Below are 10,450 nucleotides of genomic sequence, written 5' to 3' on the forward strand. Positions count from 1 at the left end.
TTTTCATCTGTAGGAGGACAAGATGTTGATTAAGTTATCAACTAGAGAATTTTGACCAAAGACCTTGTACTTTTTAATCTAGTGGCATTTTTCAAACTGTATACTTAATTTTGATACACCTTGTATAAACGTTAAAAAAACCCTCAATGGCTTCCCATAGCCGAGTTCATACATTTATAGGTTCATGATAAGTTCAGGCTCATATCAGCAGATAGGCAAATCAAATGTAAACAAAGAAACACCAGGCTTGATCATGGTGATGATCTGGTGGCTGATGTGACGTGATGTCACACTGTCCATAATTCAAAGGGAATATTGCTGTCGAACGAAAAGTAGGCCTACATATATATGCCTAATATAGTATTTTAATATTGTGATTCTGACAAGTCACAGGACTAGGACTAGCAGATTCAAGGTAAGCTTACAAGTTACATCATGGAATATCGATATCACCATGGTGGATTTATCATAGTTTGTATACTGTAGGCTGGTTCATGTACCCAGCACTGTCCCAATACCAATAGGCCTACTATTAGTAAAGTATCATGGAAATACAGGCTGAGTCAAAAAGAAGTAAACTCACGTTTGAGGGGCTATAACTAGAGATCTGTAAAGAATCTGCTACAAATGAAAATATCATTGAAAAGAGCAACTTCTACAAGTCTAAATAAAAAAAAAAAGAATTGTTGCAATTGCTCATAGCAAACTCAAGTTATACTCATTTGAATACAACCAGCCATTTTTGTAGCTGCACACGGTTTCACTTCCCAAGTATATTATATTGATTGGTAAGGCACGACATTCCAATGCAAATAAAGTTTCATGGTAGGTGTGGTTTTTATCAATAATTCCTACATGTTAAAGAGTTCTTTTCAATATGAATTTTACCTCATTGCACTATTTATTATAATGAAACGGGCCAAATGACAACATGGCACCACAATTTACCGGTACTGCACGGGAGCACACGTTTCTGTCGACGAAGTATCATGAAACTAAGAGTCCCGCTGAAGTTCAGCGTCTTTTTCGTCTCCAATTTCCACAGCTATAAATCGGATTCCATGTAAGGGAGAAGTATATAAGAATGTGAACAAGCTCAATGTGCATGGGACACTAAGGAACAGACCGGGGGAACAGACAGCCGGAAGCTTCAGGCAGACCACGAACTTCTAAATCACAAGTGAACACTGCTATAGTTAAACATGCGTTACAGTAAGACTCAAAGACCAGCTCAAGACGCAATCCTTTACCCAACATTACCCAATCAAACTTCTGCCGGATCGTTTGTAAAGACTTGAATTGGAGTCCCTGCAAACTACAGTACCGTCATGGATTTCATCCAGAGTTTATATGCATTGTTTGTTGAATATTAATTAAAAACGAAAGTTATCAATAAATCCTATTAGTACTGTGTTGTTGATTCGTCGAAATTGAAATGGATGAAAACCAATCAGCCGTGTGCAGCTACAAAAATGGGTGGTTGTATTCAAATGAGTATAACTTTCGTTTGTTGTGAGCAATTGCAATAAATCTTTTTTTTTCATTTAGACGTGTAGAGTTTGCTCTTTGCAATGATATTTTCATTTATAGCAGATTCTTTACAGATCTCTAGTTACAGCCCCTCAAACATGAGTTTACTTCTTTTTGACTCAACCTGTAGTTTATTTGATGCAGCTTGTTGTTCTGAGTGTTTAGGGTGTTTGCACTCCAGTATTGAGACAAATAAAACTGACACAGAATAGCATTGGTATGGGTTCTATAAAGAAGATCCCAAGCCTTTTTTTGTAGTCTTACGCGCTAACCCTCTTTAATTTAAAAAAGAAATTATTTTCGGGAACTTTCTTTTGCGGCCAAATTAATTTTTTTCTGATCATAAAACAACCAAAACTTTGGGGGAAATTTAATGCACTAAAATGTTAAATGTGAATTTTAAAAGCTACACGTGTGGTCTCCTGAAGACCAACTATTTTTGATTGACCCTGCTTGTAAATTCACCTGCATGTAATGAATTTATATTTGATGATGCTTGTTTCGTTTTTTGATTTTTTTTTTAAATTATTTTACAGCAGATCTCAAAGACCTCATAAGACTTCATCATGGCTTCTGGTGGTGTAGTTGATGACGATGTCTACTATAAATGTTTCAAAGGCCTCCATCTTGTTACCCAGAAAGCTATTCCATGTGTCGACAATTGCCTGAAAGTATGGCATGCCAAGCAAGCAATACCATCATGCACCACAGGGAATTGTCCTAAGGGTAAAAAACCCAAGCAACCAGCATCATGTCAAAATTGCATAGGTTGGGGCAATGCAATAGAAGCTTCAGTTTACCATCCTCCTTCATCCAAGACTCAAGTTACCTGGACAAATGTCAGCTCATCTAGTTTGAGCAAGATCCATGTAGAGATAGCCAAAGCATTTGTGTTGAGATTACCAAATAAAAAACCATACGAAAGGTAAGATAATATACAGGGATTTGGGTAAAATGTTGCGCACATCCACGGCACCCATTTTTAGTGAGTGATTTCCCCGGCCCAGCCCCCCGGGCCTAGAAGTGTGCTTATTTTAAAACCTAACTGATGTACATTAATATGTTGTTTACCTACAATATTTCAGCATTGCAGATTTTGATACAGCCAGCCTTTTGATGATCATGACAAGATTTCAAGAATTCCATGGAGGAGATTATACCAGTTATGAAAACATCAGCAAAGTAAGTAAATCCCCAGCAAACACAAAAACGTTTTAAAACGTTTTAAATAAGTTATATTTTGGGTTTTGGTTTAGGTGAAAACGTTTAAATAACATTAAAATGTCGGGTTATATAAAGCTCATGAAATCGTTTGAAAACGTTTTGTATGAAAACACACCACAACAATATTTTTGAAATGTTTCCGAAATGTCATTGTAAACTATTTTTGCAAACATTTTTGGCCAAATATTTTGTCAACACTTAGATAACATTATGTTAAAATATTTGCACCCAGCAAACAAAGAAATGTTCTTAAAATGTTTTTTACAAAACGTTTTAATAACATTTTAATGTCGGGTTATATAAAGGTCGTGAAAACATTTTAAAAACGTTATTGTAAATATTTTGGGCAAACATGTTTTGTAAAATATTTTTCAACCCCAAAATAACATTCTGTTTAGAATGATTTGTACCAAGTTTTCAAAAATGTTTTTGGAATGTTATTAAAACGTTTTTATACCCTTTATATAACTCGACATTTAAATGTTTTCCGTAAAACATTTGTGTTTGCTGTGCAGTAAATTACCAACAAATGTTATTTAATGTTATGAAAACGTTGTACACCATTAATGTACCCTTTATATAACCCGACATTTAAACGTTAGCTGACAACCTTTTATAACCTTTTGCGAATGATGCCGAAAACGTTTTGTGTTTGCTGGGTCCCTAGCATTAATATTGTGCAGCCATGATATTATACAACATAAAATGGCTTTTGTGCTCAGTAGTTTTGTGCGCAGTTCGTATATGACATTTCTTACAACTAGCCCCAACTATTTGGAATTCTGACCATGCAACATTTCTCTGGGATTTCTCTCAACTTTTACATATTAGATTGCAGACATGAGGAATGAAATGTCTCACATGGGTCTTGGAAAGAACATGCACATTGAGGACACAAAAGCAGAAGAATACTTCAAGAATCTGGATGCTTTGGCAATCACTCTAGAGAAATTACACCCTGGATACTATCCTGCAGCTCTTGACATCCAATCTCAACTCAAAACGGTAATTTTTGCAATTCATACGTACAAGTGGTGGATAAAAAGTTCCTGCAACTGTTTTTTATGTCCATTCAAGCATGGTTTTGATGAACTTTACTGGTGATAATAACAAGTTTATGCTGTACCTTTTTCTTTCAAAAGAGACAACAATTATTCATTTCAGGGTATCCTTGATTACGTAATGATAGAAGCATAAAACCTTCAATATGCAAGGCAAATTGACAAGATTGGTGGGAAATTTGAATTTTTGTAACGGGTCATATATTCAAAGTACCAACAAGGTTTACAAGTATATTTTTTTGATAAATAAAAAAAGTGTGACTTTGATCAAAGTCATGATTGAGTGGAGATAAACAACAATTGCAGGTACTATTTATCTACTCCTCGAATCCGCATACAACATTATACAGCAACTTTCCAAAAAGTAAAACAAAGTGCCATTTATATAACCAACAAATAGCAAAATTTGAAGCAAGATAAATATTTAATGAAGAAAACACAGTTGGTCAATTTGAAGAGATATCAATTAAGGGCTCACATTGAAATTCCCTTACACAGAAAGGTGTGCGACATCCTGCAGCTTTCCTGTGCTAGCCTTTTGTTAAAATCCTGGGCAGGGTGTATCACTGATGCATATAATCCATCCGTTTTATGACCGAGCTTTCCTGAGGCGCGCGCTTAGCGAGGGGAATCCTGCCTTCTTTCTGCGTGAAAACGTGGTAGGATATTTTAATATGAGCCCTAAGGCTGATCCTGTGTGCATGATAGGCGCCCTAGTTACTCTTCACAGTCGTGTACTAGACCATGAGACATGACAAAAAGTGAGGTTAGACTTCCGGTACCCTGACAATAACTCTGCTAGAGGTCATTGAAGGGGTCAAACTTCAAAGTAATTGCTCAAACTGTTTAAAATGATACCACTGTATTCCTTAAGTCAATCCAGAAAATGTATAGTTTGACCTATCCTGGCTGTTCATTCTTGAGTTTGACCTCGCTTTTTGTCCTGGTGGTCTACTACATGACTGAAGAGTATTAATGGAGCCTTTCATACCCACAGGATCAGCCTCAGACTGGACTATACCCGGAGACTGTATGTCCTTATTTTGACTTTATGGTGGTTGGTGCCCCCCCAGGATGACTCCACTACATCACTGCATTAGGCTTACCGTTTCCTTTCATTTTACCAATACAATACATCTGCACTCTTTTCTCTTCCTATGTATCAGACAGATCTTCATCCAGTGAAAATGTGAAAAATCAACCCAACCAAAATAGCCAGTGCCGAATTATATCCCCCTCAGCTCAGTCAAGATTCAGTGACTTAAACTTAAGCTTATTGAATGACCCTCTTAATGTCCTTTGATAAACCTGTCTCTTTAATCCTAATCAACTAATATATATTTTCAGATTCAAGCAGCTCCAATGACACTAACAATGAAGAATAAACTGGAGGTTCTCATCAAACAAGAAATGCAGCCTATAGTCGACGCAATAAAGGTGATGTCAACAAAAGTGGACCAGATTGACGATGAAATGAAAAAGACCACTGGCTCAACTAAAAGGATGGAAGACAAAATAACTGAAATCAAGGAGAAAATGACAGAACTTGAATTAGGTGAGATTTTGACATGTTTATGAAGAATTGTACAGGATCCATTATTTACAGAATACAGAATTCATATTTTCTAAGAAAACAATATCAAATATTCTAAGACCATGTGTTAAACACACAGTCATTCTAAGGACATTTTGACAACACATTACCATTCTGAGGACTCTTCTTCTTGGCTTGACTTCGCTAACGAAGATTTAAGGCTTTTGTCCACGTTTTCCGCTACAGGCTCGCTGGTGGCTGAATAGGCCGATGCGGGATAGGCAGGTCCGACTGCAGTAGTTGCAGGTAAAAGTCTGATCAGTGGTGGGGTCCTGTTGCTGCTCTCTTTCCGCCGCTTTCTCTTGTCTTCCAACTGGGTTCTTCTTGAAACTTCAAAGTCAGAGACAGCTTGCTGCACAGTGTGTCTCCAAACAACACGGTCAGCAGCCAAGGTAGACCAGTGCATGGGGTCCATGTTGCAGGCCTTCAGAGATGACTTAAGGCAGTCTTTGTACCTCTTTAGAGGTGCTCCTACATTTCGTCGCCCAGATGTCAGCTCGCCGTACAGGATGACCTTTGGCAGACGGTGGTCTTCCATTCTATACACATGTCCTGCCCAACGTAATTGTGTCTTCAGTAACATGGTCTCAGTGCTGGAGATGTCTGCTTGCTCGAGGACTTCGACGTTGGTAATGAAGTCGCTCCAGTGGATGCCAAGGATACGACGGAGGCATCTCTGATGAAAGCGTTCAAGGATTCGTAGATGCTTGCGGTATGTTACCCATGACTCAGAGCCGTACAGGAGGGTGGTCAGAACCACAGCTTTGTATACACTGATTTTGGTGGCTTTCTTTAGGTGCTTGTTGTTCCATACTCGTTTGTACAGTCTGCCAAAGGCGCTGTTTGCTTTGGCCAATCTGCTGTCAATCTCTTTATCCAGCTTGGCATCAGGAAATAGTAGATCCCAGGTAGGTGAATTGGTGCACTGATTTTAGTTCTGTCTTGTCGATGAAGATGTGGGGAGGTTTGTACACATCGTGGGGTGCTGGCTGGTGAAGCACTTCAAGTCCAAAGAGTTTTGTGGCCTTTGCGAAACAGGATGTGATGCGCTGCATGGAACAACTTTCTGTGTGGGCAACAAGAGCGGCGTCATCAGCAAACAACAACTCCCGAACTAGCAGATCCATTGTCTTGGTACGGGCCTGTAGGCGCCTCAGGTTAAACAGGCTACCATCAGTTCGGTAACAAATGTAAATACCGTCATCATCATCAAGATCAACAGTGGCCTGATGGAGCATCATGCTGAAGAAGATACTGAATAGAGTTGGCGCAAGAACACAGCCCTGCTTCACCCCATTGGTAATGTGTCTAACCTGACCAAGCTGGTTTTCATGGAGCTGGATGATCATGTTGAAGAACTTTGGGGGACAGCCTAGGCGTTCCATAATTTGCCAAAGTCCTCTCCTGCTCACAGTGTCAAACGCCTTGGTCAGATCCACAAAGGTGACAAAAAGTCCTTTGTTTTGTTCACGACACTTCTCCTGGAGCTGGCGAAGAGCAAACACCATGTCAGTAGTTCCTCTGTTGGATCTAAAACCACATTGGCTTTCTGGGAGGTGCTCCTCTGCAATGGTGGTTACCAGTCTATTCAAGAGGATACGTGCAAGAACTTTTCCAGCGATGGAGAGCAGGGTAATCCCCCTATAATTGGAGCAGTCAGACTTTTCCCCATTGTTCTTGTTCAAGGTGATAATAACTGCATCTCTTAGGTCTTGGGGAATTAGCTTGCCTTGATTACCATTCTAAGGACTAACCTTTTATTAAATGTGGTGTTTGGATACTGTAAAGCATGATATATTTTGCAGCATTAGAATTCCATGGTTTGGAGAGCACATCTATGTTTCTGCCACATAAGCTTTTCTCAATTGTACATTTCCTTGAAGGTCCCCCCCCCCCCATAGGAAGAACAAATATACACAAACATTTTGTGAATCACCTGCTCTCGCAAAATGCTTGCATGAAATTCTCATGGATTAGATAGAGTAAAAGGAAATACATCTTAATAGTTGAAACATATACAATACCGTAAAGCTTCGCCAAATGGTGCACTTGGGCTCCTTTGCTGTGGGTATTTTCATATGCAAATAGAGAGCTCCCTGCTCTGAAAGCCCAACAAGAATTAAGGTTCAGTGCCCTTATTTGCAGGTGGGAATTTTACACTTTTTGGTGGGCACTTTTAGGTTGTACCTAAAATTCCACTTAAGGGAGCCATTAGGTGAACTTTTGCGGTATGAATTAACATGATACTGGTGATTATTTGCCTTTTCTTTTTAATCTTATCTGTAGGTCCACAGAAACAAACACATGAGCCTGACAAGTTTGATCTGGCATCCTGTCAAGATGAGCTAAGAGAGTTTTACCTGGACAAAATGGGCACAGTGCAACTTCTACCATGGGCACCTGGTGATAACAAGGAGATGGAGAGCATCTTTGTGGACCTGGAACTTATAAGGAATGAATCATCTCAAGCTTTAGAAAGAAATGAAGATTTAGTAACTCTAAAAACAGGTCAGGGTCAAAGGGCAAATAGGGTCCTTCTCATGGGGGAGGCAGGAAGTGGCAAGAGTACCACAGCTGCTAACCTTGCTTACAAATGGGCCTTGAATGATAAAGAGTCCCCTCTTTTCAAGTTCACCCTGGTATTTATGATTCATATGCATGAAATTCAAGATAGCAATGCCAGTTTGGTAGATCTGATATTTGAACAAATTTTAGCAGAAGATAGTCAAGTTTCTAGAGAAGGTCTTAAGTCATATATCACCTCTAATCCCACTGATGTATTACTTCTGTTTGATGGGCTTGATGAGAGTCATTCTGGTGCACATAAAAGTAGATCAAATGAAGTTAGTAAGGTCCTACAAAGCAGAATGTTTCGCGAGTGTTGTGTAATCCTCACATCTCGACCCCATAAAATCTACGATTTAGGTGAGCGTCTTAGTGACTACACACAAGTCAATTTAAAGGGGTTTTCATGGGGAAATATTCTGAAATACGTACACAAGTTTTTCAAGGAAGATGCAAAGAAAGGTAGAAATCTCATTCGAAAGCTAAAAGAAGAGCCCCATATCTTGGCATTAGCAAGCATGCCTGTTTTGCTACTTATGATTTGTTTGTTATGGGATGATGAATGTCGTTTACCAAATACACAGACTGAAATGTATCAAAAAACTATTGCCTACCTTTGGAGAAGATACCAAAGCAAAAACAGAGTAGAAAATTCATCAGATGATGAGTCAGATAATGAAGAGTTTGGAGAGGAGTTGAATGATTTGTTGAACAAACTAGGTGAGGTGGCTTTGCAAAGCTGGAATCATGACCATATCCAAGTTGTGTTTAGGGAAAAGGATTTTGGAAGTGCAATTTGCAGGCTAGGATGTCAGATGGGAATTATTAGTAGAGAACGAAAGAGGAAAGGGCTCAACAAGACTTCATCAGTGACATTTTTGCATCCAATATTTCAGGACTTTTGTCTTGCGATGCATCTTGTACGTTTATTGCATGAAGGGATTGAAATGACAGAATTTACTAAGCTGCTGGGAAAATTGATCTGTTTTACAACAGATGGGTCATATCAGTATGCACACTTTGTACTATGCTTTTGCTGTGGAATAGAACCTAAAATAACAAAGATATTCATTGAGTACTTACAAGTGCTTGAGAAACAGTCATGTCATATGAAAGGCGAAGTGTTTCAGTTTACAGATATTACTCTTCACCTTCGTCATATTTTTGAGAGTCAGCTGTCATCTGAGCAATGTTTGGAACTTATCCCACTTTTTTCAGATGCTGGCAATCTTTCACTAATAATTACACAACACAATGATATACCCAGTCTCTTGTACCTGTTGAAAGTTTTCAAGTCAGTGCCTTTGGAGAAAGGATTATTTTCCTACTGCAAGCATCTTGAAATTACAACTGGCTACCTGCCATTGTTTCAAACACTTCTGACACACACAATAAACCTTGAGCAATGCATAATGTTGATCCACAAAACTACCACAACTGCTCATGCTGATATTGACCTGATGTACCAAGCATTAAGTAAACTAAACAACTTGAAAAGATTGCACCTCGTTAACAGATATGGAAATGTTAAATATGACATCACCAACCTTCTACGCCTATTTGCTCAAAGAAATGTTAGGCTTACCCATGTGAAATTAGAAGGATTCCAATATGATATTAAGATCATGAACATGTTTCAGTCAAATTTGAGAAGTTCCCTAACTGAATTTTGTTTAGTTGGCACTGTAAATGCCCAACTGCAACGTGCAAGTGCAGGTGAAGTCATTAAGGGGCTGTCTGTTCTTAAGAAGCTCAGTATATTTGGGTTGGGTGTATACAAGATAGGTAGTGCTGTCAAGAAGTTGAGGCCAATTGTTTCCCAACTTGAACATCTAGGTCTTAGTCAGTGTGAGCTTCATGAATGTCATCTAAGGGAACTGTTTTCTTTTTTGAACAGAGCAAAAGGGTTGAGAAGGTTAAATCTTTCAGGCAACGGCTTTACAGTAACTTCAATGACTCACCTAGTTAAGTGTATCAGGGAACTTCCAGTCATAGAGGAATTGATCCTGGCAAATACTGGTTTGACAGATGATACAGCATGTACTTTGGCCGAATGCCTGAAAGAGAAGTCTTCACTTCGTTCTACTAATCTTAGTAACAATCCTGGTATTGGTCCGAAAGGGCAGGCTGCTTTGAAAGGTCTGCCATTATCATGTCCGGAACCATCAAAATATCAAATAATCTACAATATCGCTCACTGATCTATTTGCCAAAATAGCGGAAAGCTTTATTGCCAAGTGGGTTGTTAATGACATTCAAGACAGTATTGATATCAATCAATTTGGTAATATTCATGGGGTCTCAACGGCTCATTATTTTCTCAACCTCACTCATTTTTTATTCCATGGTTCAGATAAGGCAAACAATTTGGGAACAGTAGTCCTCATCGACTTTTCCAAGGCATTTGACTTAGTTAGTCATACTGTTGCCATTCAAAAGGTAATTGCCTTGGGGGTCCGGGGGACTATTTTTCCTT

General features: G+C 38.8%; 1 protein-coding gene across 1 annotated transcript; it reads left to right on the top strand.

Annotated features, from left to right (window-relative positions):
* Nucleotides 1-2,067: 2,067 nt before the first annotated feature.
* On the top strand, nt 2,068-10,175 carry LOC140157946 (NLR family CARD domain-containing protein 4-like). The gene is made up of 5 exons (XM_072181194.1): nt 2,068-2,455; nt 2,616-2,712; nt 3,586-3,759; nt 5,163-5,370; nt 7,696-10,175. Exons 1-5 carry the CDS (start codon nt 2,097-2,099, stop codon nt 10,173-10,175), a joined length of 3,318 nt encoding a protein of 1,105 aa, XP_072037295.1. The 5' UTR covers nt 2,068-2,096.
* Nucleotides 10,176-10,450: the final 275 nt, after the last annotated feature.

The sequence above is a fragment of the Amphiura filiformis genome, chromosome 7, assembly GCF_039555335.1.
Source record: "Amphiura filiformis chromosome 7, Afil_fr2py, whole genome shotgun sequence".
In the NCBI taxonomy this organism is placed as follows: Eukaryota; Metazoa; Echinodermata; class Ophiuroidea; order Amphilepidida; family Amphiuridae; genus Amphiura; species Amphiura filiformis.